Source organism: Pogona vitticeps, chromosome 3, assembly GCF_051106095.1.
Source record: "Pogona vitticeps strain Pit_001003342236 chromosome 3, PviZW2.1, whole genome shotgun sequence".
Taxonomy (NCBI): Eukaryota; Metazoa; Chordata; class Lepidosauria; order Squamata; family Agamidae; genus Pogona; species Pogona vitticeps.
Window position 1 is genome coordinate 173061031 of NC_135785.1, and position 15758 is coordinate 173076788.

At 37.4% G+C, this 15758-nt stretch overlaps 1 protein-coding gene across 4 annotated transcripts in view; it reads left to right on the forward strand.

Annotated features, from left to right (window-relative positions):
- The window catches only part of TSGA10 (testis specific 10), a 35333-nt gene extending 20245 nt beyond the window's left edge, over nucleotides 1-15088 (forward strand). For 3 of the 4 annotated variants that reach the window (XM_078390326.1, XM_078390324.1, XM_078390325.1), the window contains 9 exons: nucleotides 308-363; nucleotides 1214-1382; nucleotides 2502-2612; nucleotides 4927-5112; nucleotides 6532-6741; nucleotides 8433-8635; nucleotides 9268-9376; nucleotides 11158-11288; nucleotides 14481-15088. In XM_078390326.1, coding sequence (XP_078246452.1) covers nucleotides 308-363; nucleotides 1214-1382; nucleotides 2502-2612; nucleotides 4927-5112; nucleotides 6532-6741; nucleotides 8433-8635; nucleotides 9268-9376; nucleotides 11158-11288; nucleotides 14481-14505 — 1200 coding nt within the window. In that variant the 3' untranslated portion in view covers nucleotides 14506-15088. Of the gene's footprint in view, nucleotides 1-307; nucleotides 364-1213; nucleotides 1383-2501; nucleotides 2613-4926; nucleotides 5113-6531; nucleotides 6742-8432; nucleotides 8636-9267; nucleotides 9377-11157; nucleotides 11351-14480 lie in introns of all 4 variants that reach the window. The other variant, XR_013543496.1, reaches the window with a different exon arrangement.
- Nucleotides 15089-15758: the final 670 nt, after the last annotated feature.

Genomic DNA, 15758 nt, shown 5'->3' on the forward strand with positions numbered 1-15758 from the left:
TCAGATTGGACATCACTGCAAAAGTATAGGGTTACCTCTTTTCTCTTGTATCATTTATCTCATCTGAAATATCTTTAGGAAGCTACTATTAAGTCTAATGGTAAACCTGTGCAGTCCAATTCTATGTCTGTTTACTCAAAAGGAAGTTGCACAATATTCCATAATGCTTGCTCCTAGCAAAATCTGATCAGGATTGAACCTTAATATCATGAAATATTATGGATAAGGGGGAAACCTGGAAAAAAGAAGCTATGAATATGCTTTACTTATCTTCTAATTACAGAATTTTATTTCATTTTATTTCTAGGAAAAGACCATTTCAGATTTGAAGTCCATGCTTTCTGATGCAGAACATTCATCAAGGTAAGATTAAGATTCTGAATTTTGTTTCTTTTTAAAAATGACTTTTTAATTAATCCAACTGATTGTTCCATTAGAGTTAGCATATATACACCAGAATACTGCATGTTTGTGGAAAGTTTGTATAATTCTCTGCAGCTAATTGTGGGTAATTAACAAGGTCTCAGGGTAGTGTTTCAGTCATGTGGTACATGCCTGATTGCTCCCCCAGGAGGAATGCTGACACCTTGTCAAGAAGCTGCAGCAAGTTACACAAACTTTATGAAAGGGGGGGATTTTGCCAAATTTTGAAGCTCCTTAGGATTTCCAAGGGCCCCCCCTAGCTCAAATTGTTCTATTTTTTAAAATCGTTGGCTTCTAGATGGTGCACATCAACCTTTTCCGGGGTTTGTTTGCTTGGTCCACTTTTCATTTAAGAAAAAGCTTTTACAAAATCATTATAATTTTAAAAATATATATGCAAGTTAAGCTTTTTTAGGCCCCCGCCCTTTTTATCTTGTCCTTCAGGCTGCTGGTAAATGTGAAAAATGGCCCTCAGTCCTGCTAGGTAATATACCTCTTTATTAGAGTCTTTGATTTTTCTTTTTAAATTCCTAATTTCATTGTATAGTTTTGAAAACTATGGGGAGAAGTCAATTTTAGTTAATAGGTTTGAAAATTCTTTAGGCTCTTCTTGGTGATGGTAGTATTTAATAAATGTTAGATTTATGGTTCATGGATAATTGTTGGCCTACTTCTATGTGTCTGTCCAGATTAAAAGCATGGGGATATTTTGTGATAATGCTTTTGTTCTAGGTTAATATTTTTATATAAATTTTATATTGTGTGTTTTTTAAAAAAAAATGCTGCATAGACATTCCACTGAAGCTCTTCGAAGATGTGAGCTGGATGTAAGCAGACTGCATCAGTTGCTAGATGATAGTAACAATGAACTTACTCACATGCAAAGGAATAAGGAGGCTTTAATTCAGGAGAATGAGAGGTTACAGAATCAACTTCATAGCTTTAAGCAGGAAAACCAGGTATATATTATAGAATTGTTAAATGAATAGCAGCAATATGTCAGATATATATACCTCAGATATATTAATGGTTATTATATGAAGCTTCTGACAAAATCATCATTATCCATCTTATCATGGTTATGATGATATGATAGCACTTTTCAAATATTTTAAAGGCAGTCATGCAGAGGAGGGTCAAGATATGTTCTCGATCATCCCTGAGTGCAAAACACGCAACAATAGGCTCAAGTTAAAGGAAGCCAGATTTCAGTTGACTACCCGGAAAAACTTCCTAACTGTTAGAGCACTACGACAGTGGAACCAGTTATCACTGTCGGGAGTTGGTGAGCGCTCCAACACTGGAGGCATTCAAGAAAACCATAGATAATCCCCTGGCAGATATACTTTGATTGTATTCCTGTATTGAGCAAGGGGTTGGACTTGATGGTCTTGTAGGCCCCTTCCAACTTCACTTTTCTATGATTCCATGATCATCACCTCCATTTCTTCTGAGGGAAATAAATTTCCATAAAGCTATTTCCTATCCTTTTCTTTAACTCCAGCAGGAGCCGGGGCTTTCCTGCCCTACTTCCTTGACTGATCATCCACTCAGACAAGGAGGCAGGACAGGACGTCCCATGCTCCTGCCAGAGACTGGCCGAACAGCAGAAGAGGAGGAGAGGAGCGCGCTCTGACTGGTGAAGTGGGTCATTGGCCAGGGAGGCAGGGGAAAGGAACACACAGCACCTGCAGTGCTGTTCGTATGAACCTAACTGGCACAAATCTCCAAACCAAGGTTCATGATCATCTTTATTCTAGAAGCATATTTACTTTCTCATGGATAATCAGAAATTGTTTGGGAAATAACCTCGATATATAAGATGTAAAGCATTTGCTCAGGTTTATGTGGTTGAAAGAATGTAATTGAGAAGTTTGAAGACCGAAGTATCTGAATGTTAAAGATGTAAACACTTCTTAAGTCTTTCTCCCTTATCAAGAATCAGCATTATAAATCTAATATATAAGAATCAATATTAATCTTAAAATGTTTAGAGATGTGGTCATACATCTAATATGTAGCCAGATGTGAATGGATTAGGAAATGTGTCAATAAAATGATGATTCTTTATTTTACAGATTCTGCATCAAAAACTCAACAAATGTCAAAATGAACTTAATGATATGAAGTTGAAAACTGAAGATTTCCATACAGATATTATTACACTGAAGACCATGCTGAACTCTAAAGTAAATGTATACTTTGAAAAGCTACAGCTTATAAATAGGCACAATAACGTCTTCTTCCAGCAATAGAGAAACTCCAGGTGTCTCTCCTTTTTAATGGTAGATGCTTCAGAGCTTTGACTCTCACAAAGCACTATAATTTCACAATAAGTGACTTATTAGGGCATAAGTTTCCTTTGTACTGAAACCATGAGGCCAACGTTAGAGATGCTGTTGGGAAATGGCATTTGGAGAGTGGAATTTACAGCTGTTGGAGACATTACGTAACTGCTTTCTGCAGAGCCATTATTCTTTGCAAGTGTCCCCCTCTCACTTCAAGCAGTTACCTTTGCCAGAATAGCACGCTGTTGTGCGTGAAGGCCTCTGGTCAGTAGTATACATGCCATTTTAAGCCCTTGCTTCCACTGACTGTATTAGTTTAATACAGTAGTAGGGGATGTTTGAACGGGGTGATGAAAAGTTGTGATCCATAGTGTCCCTTTAAGGAACCAACAGTGTTCCTGACTGAAGGAAGCTGTCCATTATACCACTATAACTCTCACAGTATAAAAACTGTCTAGTTACAAATAGGTTAAATTTAGATACAAGATAAGCCAGAAGGCATGACTTAGCAGTATAAACAATATGCTAGTACATGATGGTCCTCCTTACAGTGGGTGCTGTTGGGTTCAGGCAGTGAGCAGGCTGATGGGCTTTGTGGTGATCACCAGATAATGGATAGCAAAGAGTCTCTTAGCAATAGGTTAAAGAAGTCAGCCAGACACACACAGATGGATGTCTGCCAGCAGTCCTCCTGCTGGGCGACTCAGCAAGGAAGCAGAATGAGAAGTCTTCTCCGTCTGTGACGTTCTGCCTTTGGTCTCTCTCCTGTCCGTCTCTCTTGCCCTGCCCCCAGGAAACTGCTCTTTTATTAACATTACAAGGTCACAGGTAGTTACAGCATTACAGGTAGTAGACAGAGTTCAGATAGGACAATGGTTACATCATGTTATTAGGGTTGGTCTGGAGAAAGGCAATTAATCAAGCCCTCTGATTGGCCTAAGGGAAGGCCTCTATAGCAAGCTCTCTAGGATAATGAGAAAGAGGAGGAATGGTGGCAGCTCCTCCCCTCAGAAGCCGCCACAGGATGCTAGGAGAGTTTTCCCTCACTAGAACACCCATGTGGCTTAGCAACCTTGGGAATGGTACCCCCACAGGGTGCAATCAAGCTTTATTCTTTGGTTTGTTTAGTGTCTTCTCCTGATTTGTTTCTTTTTCAACAAATCACAGACTACCAAAGGAATCTTGGTAGAGAAGCATACCAGGGAAGAAGTTGCATATGCATTCAGATGACATACTAAACGAGAGATGTGCAGTTTTCACATATCTAGGTACAGTGGTGCCTCGCTTAACGATGTTAATTGGTTCCATAAAAAAATCGTTATGTGAAAACATCGTTAAGTGAAACACCATTTCCCATAGGAATGCATTGAAAACCGGTTAATCCGTTCCAATTGGAACAGATTAATGCTTGCAGTCATTAGCCCACCTCTTGAAACCTATGCACACTTAATTTTGTGTTGTTCTGAGTCGTTGTTAATTTTTAGTGATTTTTTTTCAGGAGCGAAAACGGAGATCGGAAAGAGCTTTAAAAGGGAAACGGAGATCAAAGAGCCCTTTCCGATCTCCCTTTTCGCTCCTGTAAAAGTGTCTTAAATTGTTTGAAGCCTGTTTTAAATGCATTGGATGGACAGTTCAATAGAGTTCAATGAGGGAAAAACAAAAAATCACCAAAAATTAACAACGACTCAGAACAACACCAAATTAAGTTTGCATAGGGTTCAGGAGGTGGGCTAACGATTGCAAGCATTTAAAACAGGTTTCTAACAGTTTAAGACACTTTTACAGGAGCGAAAAAGGGACATCGTTAAGTGAAATTCCCCCATAGAGAACATCGTTAAACGATAGGGGAAATTCCTCAAAGAAACCCATCGCTGTGTGAATTCATCATTGTATGAAGCAATCGTTGTGCGAGGCACCACTGTACTTGCTATACTGTTAGGATGAACTAAATAGTTAACAAAGGCCAGCTCACACTTTTTCTATCACCTATATTTGTACAATACAGCAGTAGTGTGAGGGTTGTTTTTTCCAATTCAGATAATTTCCAATTCAGACAATCAGATAATTAAGCACAATGGAAGTACATATGCTTTATATCATGGGTCCTCTATAGTTTTGAGACATGCTTGCTATTCTGCTGCCCTGATGGATATATGGTATTTTCAGGTGGTTAATGTGTTAGTTGCAAAAAATAAACCTACAATTTGCATTTCAGGAGAAGGAAAATCAAGGTCTTTTGGAGAAATACCACTGGGCTAGTGAACAGGCAGAAGGATGGGAAACAAAGTTCCACCAAATAGAAACAGATTGTAATTCTGTCCGTCTGGATCTTCTCAATCTAGATTCTGAGTGCTGTAGACTGAAAGAACGGACAGAATCTCTTGAAATAGAAGTTGGGCAAGTAAGTTTGAAAATCTTTTAAAATAGTTCCATTTTCATTTGGTAGATATGATATAGCAGGTTATAACTTTTATGTTCTTCTCTAATATGGTAAACTTGTTAAGAAAGAAATGTGTTGGTGTATCTCAGTCACCCAGACAACATAAGGAATAGTGCTAAGAAGAGACTAGGAAAAAGAGGGATGTGTAAAGGGCATTCCTGGAATTGTGTTAATCCCTTAAAATTTTTTTTTTCTTGTGGCTGTCCTCACTTTCTTCTGTCCCTGTCTTTTTCCCCAGAAAAAATGAGGCAAATTTCAGCTCTTGGAAGCCTGTAGGAATCGGAATTTTCCTTTTAAAGTAAAGCAAAACATGTGCTGCTTATATACTGTCCCATAGCACTTATATCACTTTCTGGGTGATTTACGTTTTAATTGTGTTGGCTACAATTTGTCCCAACCACCACCACGCTAGATACTCAATTTACCGGCCTCGGAAGGGCGGAAAGGCAGAGTCAAACTTGAGCTAGCTACCTGAGCCCAAAGTTTGTTTAAGTTTGTTTGTTAATTTTATGACTTTATAACTGTATTATTTCATTTTCTTTTTGTTACATTTTTTGGATTTTGGTTTTTACCACTATAATCACTGTCCAGAAGAATGCTGTGCACTAACAGGGCAGTATATAAATTAAATAAATAATAAACAAAAAGACAAACTCAAGTCATGTGCAGAGTCCTGTTAACCACTGCATCACAAGGTTCCTTTTAAATAGGTCAGTGCCCCTCACATTTTTAACAGTCCCTAATAGCCATTTTCAAAATTAGAAATGAACTTCTATCCATTTTCAGTTTCCATGTTTGATGTTTTGGTTATTTTCCATAGTCTGTGTTGCTTCTGTATGAATCTCAGGGCAGTATATTGGCTCTCGGGCCCATCAAACATGCCAAACCAGCTGAAATCCAGTCAGTGTAGTGAGTTGAACTAGAATAGACCTATTGAATCAGTGGGGATTTAATGAATCAAGTCCTCTTTAAATTCCATTGATTCAAATAGGCCTACTTTAGTTGCAACTTGCTACACTAAAGTGACAACTAGAATAGGCTTAGGAGACTGAAAGGGATCTTTTTGAAAAATATGAATTAGTACTTTTTAAATAGTGACTGAAGTTTTGTTACACATGCAGGTGAATAGTGCAACAGACATATGCTTCTGGCCACCAATTAATGAGTCCCTGCTGGGATTCTCAGCATGTAGGTGTCAGCGGGCAAAGGCAGCCCTAAGAACAGCAGTGGCAACTCATTTATTGCTAGCTAGAAGCAACTGAATATTATGACATTTGCATTCTGCATGCATAAAATCATACACGATTTCAGCCATTATGTATGTGTAGTACAAATGTTAATTATCTTCACTGATTTCTCATCTTTGTCCATTCCTGGCAGCATTTAGCATCAGAAAAAACCTACAAATCACAGATTTCTACTTTAGGCAAGTCTCTTATGAAAATGGAGGAGGAACTCCAGAAAGTTGAGCTGGAGAAAGTTTCTGTACTAACAGATCTGACATCTACTCGGGAACTGTGTATAAAGTTGGACACTAGCAAAGAGCTGTTAACCCGGCAACTTAACAACACAGTTCAAGAAAAAGAACAGGTAAGTATCATATAATTTGGTAATTTTTTTAGGCTGGGGAAACATTAAAGGTAGAACAAACCATATATATAATTACATAATTTAAACTTAAATGTAATTATCAAACCACAGCAACATATTCTATTTTCTGTACATCTGCATTGTTGAGTTTCAGAAGATTAGCTATTCTGACTCAAATATATCTACATAAGTGAGAAAACACATATATATACATGGGTTGAAATCCAGTGGAAGATAAGCCAAGAAAAAGCAAGTCTGAGCTTGCAAATATAAAGTACTTTTAAGTCTCATTTGTTTAAGGCTCATTAATTTGTCTACTTATAATAATTTTATATTGCTATTAATTTCTTTGTTACACACATATCAAAATTATTTATTTGATAAAACAAGACAAATTATTATTTGTTGTTCAGCTATCTAAAGCTCAAAGTGGTTTCTATAGATTAAAAGCCATATTTAGGGCAGAATTACATTAATAAAATTAATTGGGTTATGCTAGGGTTTAGCATGTTCTAAATCAATTTTTAAAAATATGACTACATGATGCACATGTAACCATGGATTTTTTTGACAGGGAGTCATGTTATTTACATTGGAAATATATTTTACTCTTCCACCAGAGAATTGTTTATTTTAAGTTGGATGTCAAATTGATTAATTTTTTATCATTTTAGCCTAGATTAATCCCTCTGTCAGTATAAATTGTGTCTGTCTCCTTCCTTTGCAAACCTAGAAGTGTCCCAATCTTATCAAAATGTGAGTTTTAGCCCAGGCAAGTGGTTCTTAGCTCACCTTCCTCCACCCCGTATGTGTGTGCATGTGTGTCTCTGGTCAGATTCAACAAGGGCCTCCTTGTCTCCTTCATTTGCGAACCTAAAAGTGCCCCAATCCAATGAAAATATCAGTTTCAACCTGGGCTGATGGTTCCCTGCTACCCCCCCCCCTTCTCCTTCTCTTTTGTGTGTGTGTCTGTCTGTCTCCCTGGCTGTGTGTTGGGCTGCAAAAAACCCTCTATTTTCATTTTTTTCTATCTGTTCTAGCACTATATCAGATGCAAGAAATAAAAAAGTTTGAAAATCACCATAGCAGTAGCAGCTAGTGATTGTGAGAGGCAGCCAGCACAAGGGAAAGCAGGCACATGACAAAGCTCAAATGCACCAATTCTAAAAGCCCATGTAGCCTCCTTGACCAGTATACAACTCATCTTAAAACAGATTAAAAGTTTTCCCAAGAGGATGCTCACACCAACACAACAGCCATGTGACTTTAAATCAAATTCAAAAGCCCCAATCCATCACCCAATTCATTTGATTAATGTGACCTCCCAGTGTAGTAAGTAAAAAGACACATGAAGAGCAAGACTTGAGAATAAACTGACAACAATGTGGCTTCTGTAGCTTTGTTTTACAAAAACTAGCCAATACTGGTTTCTAGTGAGGATACCTGGATTACTGTATATTTGATGCCAGGACACATGATACTGCCAGTTTGTTAAGATAAGCAGAAGGGGAGGAGGGTTGGTCAGTATCTTCGGAGGACATGCCTTGGAATCCCATGCAAACATTCTTGCATACAGGCATGGAAGAAAGGCAGCTTATAAATGTACTAACTAAAAATAAATGTGTCCAGTGTTTCATTCTAATATAGTGCACGTTAAAGAAAATGAAAATGCTTAATCCTTTGGCTTTCAGCTTCAGAATGAATGGGAATCATCTCGCTCAGAAGTAGAACTCCTCAGAAAACAACTAACTAATGAAAGAATCTCAATTAAAAATCTAGAAACATTGTTATCATCCAACCGAGAAAAGGAATTTCAATCTCAGATTATAAACCAAGAAAAGGATTCTGAAATTCAGCTTCTTAAAGAGCAGCTTTCTATGGCTGAAGAAAAAATGTGAGTAAATAACTAGAACAACAATGTTAGATCCCCAGGTCTGAATGCTCTGAATTATTTTTGTAGTCCGTCCATTTTTATCCTCTTTGCAAAGCATGTAAGAGTCCATGGACATGACGAAAAAGAGCAACTAAGAGAAGGAAGTATAGCTTAGTAACTGTGACATTATATGAAAATCAGGTTGCCTGAAAATTTGGGAGTGTATTTGCATAACAGAAGAGTGGAAGTTATAAAAACTTTCCCCCAGATCTAGCCTTTCATGCACAAATGCATCTCATTGCCCTGGGGAAAGCAATTATTGTGTTTGTTTACATATGTTTGAGTAGCTGGTATATACAGAAAGTAACACAGTATCATATTTTTGTAAGCATGTACGTTTTTGTAGTTACTGTAGTGTTCAAGCTACACTTGGACACTACAGTTGGCACACTAGAAATAGCATACAAATATTTTTAGTCTGCTTGCATTTGACTATATGACTTCTTTTTTTGTAACAAATATTATTGGAAATTGCACTGGATAAACTGAGCCTGCTGTATATTTCATTATATTTGGATAAAAACCTTTCTACTTTTATTATATTTGAACAGTTAAGCCTGTTTAGTTCAAGTCTTTAATGTTGTCTTTTATAGTGCCATCCAGAATCGAGATTATTCACACCTCAAAAATACAATAACGCAACTGGAATCTGAGTTAGATATCACTAAAAGACAGCTGGGCACAGAACGCTTTGAAAGGCAAGTGTGTAATTTTTTTTTAATTTTCCAAATTTGTTACTTCAATCTACAGTGGACCCTTGACTTACAGACAGCTTGACTTACAGACTTTTTGAGTTACAGACTTCTCTGGCCGCAAAATTTAGGTTTGACTTGCAGCCTGAGAATTGACTTACAGACCAGAAAAAAACCAAAATGGAACAAAAACGGCCTGTTACGGGATTAATCGGTTTTCAATGCACTGTAGGTCAATGGAGACTTGACCTACAGACCTTTTGACTTGAGAATCGCCTTCCAATACGGATTAAGTTCTCAAGTCAAGACCCCACTTTGTAAGTGAAATGCATAGGGGGTGACTACATTGGTCATCTACCCCGCAGTTTGCAACGGAATAATCACATATGAATTCAAATTAAAACCTGGTGACCACACAACATAAAGCTCAATGTGGGGAAGCTCATTTTGGAATTGTTTCTCTTTATCAGGGAATGCTTTCAAGGCAGCATTGGAACACTACTAAGTTACTTCAGGAAAACTTATTTTAAAGAAGAGGTGGAAATTGACAAATAGCACCTTGTCAGAGGTAGCTTTTCTGCCTCTGACTTTGCTGATTTCTGCAAATTGTTTGATGTCTGGACAGCTACAGCGATTTCACCAGTTGCAAGCCAAGTGGATTCAAGTGTATTTTCCCTGCTGTGTATTTGCATCTTATGTGAATTTACAAAAACACAGAGCTATATCATTAAAAGCATTAAGAACTAATCCAGCATCAGATGCAACTAAAGCAGCAAGTCAAAATATACTTAGAAGGATATGAATATATTGCTGTGTGACTTACTTGTTAGTAAACATACACAGCATTGTGCTCCTATATATAAAATTGTGTACAGGATTATAGTCCATTTCTGTAAGTCACATATTTTCAGCAAGTAAGTTTTATATGTCTTCCTTCTGGCAATATCTGTATACGATGACCAACAAAGACACGATTATGATTAATAAATCATGGATATTCCTTGCAAAAGATTTAAATATTCCATGAATTTAATTTAGCTGTAACACTAAAAAAGAAAATATAGTTATTTCTAAATAAATAGCTTTAACATTGGTATGAATCCTAACTTTCTTTCTGTAAAGAGAACAAAGATCATATTTTAGATTAGATGCCTTTCTGGTTTGAGATTTTAATTTTCTATGCAGAGCCATGTGCAGTGGTAGTAGTATACAAATAAATGATAATTATAATAACAGTGCCCACAGCACAAGACTCCCCTGTGTCATTCTTTCAATTGCAGATCTGTTCTTAGAGGTTTGAGGATTGTGAAAATGGTGTAGAATTGCATGTTCTGTTACTTTCTTGGCAGGGCCAGCTCAGAACTAGACAAAACTCTAGTAGTTTTAGGTCCAAAGAGAGTCAGCTGATAGGTGATGCAGTGATGGTAATGTGTAGAATCTCTTTCTCACTACAGGCACTGATACTATATTCTTATTTGGTTCATTAATGGTTCATTAATGCATGTCTCCTGCCTCTAGTTTGATGATACTTTGAGGAAATAGCATGATAAAAAGACAATGGACTACAAGCAGTTGCTAGTCTTAAATTGAATAGATCCACTAGATGAGGATTCACACAAATGTTGATTTATTACTCACTGGTCCACCTTCCTCTGAACTGAGCGTGAGTAAAGTATTCGCTCTCCACTTACCGTTAGTGATTTGGTCTGTGAGAAAATAGATCTTAGTGATCATCTTCACCAGTTTCCATTATCCCCTCCTTTAAATAAGTTATGTGTTTGTTTTAGGGAGCGTGCTGTTCATGAACTTCGCCGCCAGAGTCTTGCAGCTTCATATCACTTAACCTCGACAATAAGATCATCATCACCTGAACGTTCCCGGCACTGGTCTCCCGATAGGTCTCTTGAGAGATCTTTGGAAGGGTGAGAACATCACGTTACTAAGTGGTGAAAAAGTATGCCTTCTTTCCATCAATGTTTTTCAGGTACAACCTGAATGTGACATCACCAAAATGTTCATGAAACTTTGCCTTGAGGTGATGTGTACCAAGAATCCTTGCACAGAATTTATATCATTATCTCATTTGACTGCTTCATCCAAACCTTGGAGATGCCCTTGTTCCCTCATGATCCCAGACAATAACAGTTGCTGGTTATTTATCATTTCAGTATGTCCACATTAATTCTGTTTTGTCCTCTGTGCTATTTAACACCTACATGAAACTGTTGGGAGAAGTTGTCCAGAGTTTTGAGGTTGGGTGTCACGGATATGCTAATGACACCCATCTCTCATTTCCATCTAAATCCAAGAAAGCTATTTTGGTTCTAAATCAGGGTCTGGTGTCTGTAATGGACTGGATGAAGGTCAGTAAACTGAAACTTAATCCAGACAAGATAGAGGTGCTCCTGGTCAGTCAAAAAGCAGATCAAGGATTAGGATTGGCAGCCTGTGCTGGATGTTACACTTTCTCAGAAAACAAAGGTGCACAGCTTGGGGGTGCTCCTGGATTTGTCCCTGAGCCTGGATGCCCACATTTTGGCAGTGACCGGGAGTGCCTTTGCACAGTTAAAACTAGTGCACCAGTTGCGCCCGTTTTTTCAGAGGTCTGATTTGGCCATGGTGACACAGGCACTAATTACATCCCCCATCTTTGTTGTCCTTTCGCAAGCAGGCAAAAACCTTTCTTTCTCTTCAGGCAGGTTTTTCCTTATTGACTGGTGGTCGGAGAGGGTTTTTCAAATGGCCTGTTGAGCTCTGTTAAAATTGTTGTTTTAAATGTGTTTTAGTATTGATTGATTTTACTTACTGTTTTTAATATAATACTTCTTTAATTCTTTCTTAAACTTTTAAATATTTGTGTACTCATTGTTTTAATTTTAAATGTTGTCTTTTTAATTATGTAAACCCTCTTGGGTCCTTTTTAAGGAGAAAAGCAGGATAGAAATATTTTAAATAAATAATTATTGGCACTTTGCTTTCACATTGATTAAACAGGACTCCCTTGTATTATTTTCTTAGTGCAAGATTGTTGTTAAACATAAACACAGGCCTGCTATCCGGCAGGAAGTGTTTAATGCTTCCTGATACCATAAAGGCATAGACTCTTCTCTACAGTAGGACAGAAAGTACTTTCCTCCTATGCAGTTCATGGGGAAAAGACATTTGCACCATTCTGAGTGAAATAGCATAAGCTACTCAGTCAGTTTTACTACCTCCCACTCCTTCTCAGTTCTTTGATAGCATCTGTCCCACCCACATCAGCTAATCATCCTCCGAGAAGAAAGCAGACTGAAACAAACATTTGGATGTGTGTGATGTTATCAGAGAAGATACCCTAGGATAGTATATCTTGTTTCAAATGCCTATTTTTGTTTTTTACATTTCTGGTTGGTGCAGCATTAAGGGTATGCAAAACAATGCAGGCACAACTAGAAGCCAATATGAATTTGTCAAGAACAAATCCTGCCAGGCTAATATTATCATTGTTTGATCAGATAATCTCCCTGGACAATGGTGGAAATGCTGTAATGTTATACTTTATCTCTTCAGCAAAATTTTTGACAAAGTTATGAAGTTCTGATTAGCAAGCTAACTAGGTGTGGGCTGGACAGAACAACTGTCAGGTAGACATTCAGTTATAAACTTGTACTCAGAGAGTGCTTATCAATGGCTCCTTTTCAAACTGGGAGGAGACAACAAGCAGGGTACCACAAGGCTCAGTCCTGGACCCAATGCTCTTCAATGTTTTTATTAATGATTTGGATGAGGGGGTGCAAGGAACACTTATCACATATGCAGATGACACAAAATTGGGTGGAATAGCTAATACTTTGGAAGACAGGAACAAAATTCAAAAAGATCTTGTTGGCTTGAGCATTGGGCTGAAATGATCAGAATGAAATTTAACAGGAATAAGTTCAGAGTTCTACACCTAGGGGGGAAAACCTGAATGCACAGTTCCAAGATAGAGGATACTTGGCTCAGTAATACTATGAGTGAGAAGGATCTTGGAATTGTTCTAGATCACAAGCTGAATATGACCCAACCATGTGATACAACTGCCAAAAAAAAAAAAAAAAAGTCAAATGCTATTTTAGGCTACATTAACAGAAGTATAGCTCCAGATTCTGTGAGGTGCTAGTTTTCCTTTCTTCAGCACTGGTTAGGCCTCATCTTGAGAAAGAAAGATTCTGACAAACTGGATCAAGTTCAAAAGATGGCAACATGAATGATTAGGGGACTGGAAACCAAGCCTGTGAGGAAAGACTGAAAGAATTAGATATATATAGCCTTGAGAAAAGAAGACTGAGTAGAGATATCATAGCACTTTTAAAATACTTGAAATATTGTAATCCAGAGCAGCGGCAGGGTCTGTTCTCAACCATCCCAGAGTGCAGGACATTTAATAATGGGCTCAAGTGACATGAAGCCAGATTTGAGTTGAATATTAGGAAAAATGTCTGAACTGTTAGAGCAGTACAACAATAAAACCAATTAGCTTGGGTGAGTGCTCCAGCTCCGGAGATCATTTCTGAAATCAGAGGTGATTGCAAGCTTTCCATACTGTTTGTTTCAGGGTTCTAGTTGAACCCTGTTTGCCTACCCCAAAACATAGACATAGCACTATGGTGGAGCAATAACTGGGAGAGTGAGATCAAGAGGTGCATGAAACCAGCAGAGCTGGTGTCAAGGAAGACTCCCCTTTGCCTCTTCTCCCCATTTAAGTATTTGTATGTGTGTGTTTTAAAGATCTACCACTACCTTGCCTCCCTCCCTTCGAAGGCAGCAGGTTAGTGCTTTGGGACTTCTGCAAATTGCAGGAAAAAAACCAATCTGTATCCCTGTGGATGCATATATGGTAGTGGTAAATTTCATGCTTAGAAGGCAATAAGAGGCCTTGACTGTGAGACTCTTAAATGTGCTTGTGAGATAATTTAAACAAACAAAAATCTGAGCAATGAAGGACAGACTTGTGTAGACATGATTATTGGCATGATATTCCAAAAGCAATTTGAAAGCACTCTGGTTAAACTAAAAGAGACATACACATTCTGCCTTATTTAGTGGGTTTCTACATAAAACAGTTAAACAATGCAGTTTTCTTTCTCTTACAGGGATTGTGCTTTGAAGGACTTCTGATTGATGAAGACACAGGGAAATCTGACATCTATTATAGAACTGAAGGTGCCAAATGGAACAACAGAGTTTATTAAAAGAATTTCCTCAATCCAGTTGATGGTAGATCATATTCAAACTACTTAGTTAACTAAATGAGCATGCTGACAGTAAATATTTTATTTCAACCACTGGAATAAAAACAGTTTGGATATATTGTTTTATACAACCAATATCCATTATTAAAACGGCATATTGAAAAGGAAAGTGAACATGATCGTGATTACAAACTTTGAACAACTTTATTGAATGAAGCCATCATTAAAGGGAAAATAAAAAGAATTAAACAATTTACCTCATTTTATGCTGTAGCTTCATCCCAATTGTGCTTAGTTATATAGCCCTTTTGTTTGAGAGAACAGGTAAATTTTAAGATGAAGGCTGTTTTAACATTTTTATATACATATACACAGAGAATCAATTTGAAATAAAAACCTGATGTTAATATTACTGGCTTGGATCCTAACTTCCCTTCTAAGAATAGAACAAAATTCATCAGGACCGCCCCCTTCACTTTTTGTCTGCAGTTCCCCAAAGCCACTAAAAAGATGCTCCTGAAGACCGAGAACCTTTAGCAATGATGTGAGATAGAATGAGGGGATTGGAGACATTGGCCTTAGCAGAATTCACAGACAAACCTTTCATGAACAGAAGAATAATACTGAATCCAAAGTCTCCAAAACTGATTTTAAAATCAGTAAAGCACGAGTTTATGGAAATAGCAAAGCCCTCTATTAGTGAATGTAAACACAGCAACGATTATGTTGTAGATGTTCTGCAGCTGTATGGTCTATACTAACTACCATAGATCTATGCACCTTTTTCAAACCTTTTTATGTCTCCAGCTTTCTACTATTTGCATAAGCTACTTTAGAAAAAAAAGTATTGCTCAAGTTACCAACAACCAATCATAGTGCTGCACCTTGCAGGGTGCAGCTGACATACAAGTCGAATAAATATATAAAAATAAATAAATCTGAAATCTGTGGTTCTGATTTTACTATGAACACATTTTCATGGTAAAGAGAGTGTTTACTTCAAGATTATATATATTCAAAAGTATTTAGAAAAATGCTAAAATTAGTCTTTACTGGTATAAATACACACATAAGTTTCACATTCAGTTTAGCTGATCTGTCCTATCACTATTGACAGGAAAACCTGAGACGCAAGAAATCGCATGTAACAGTATTTGTCTCAGTTAGATCGAGACTTAG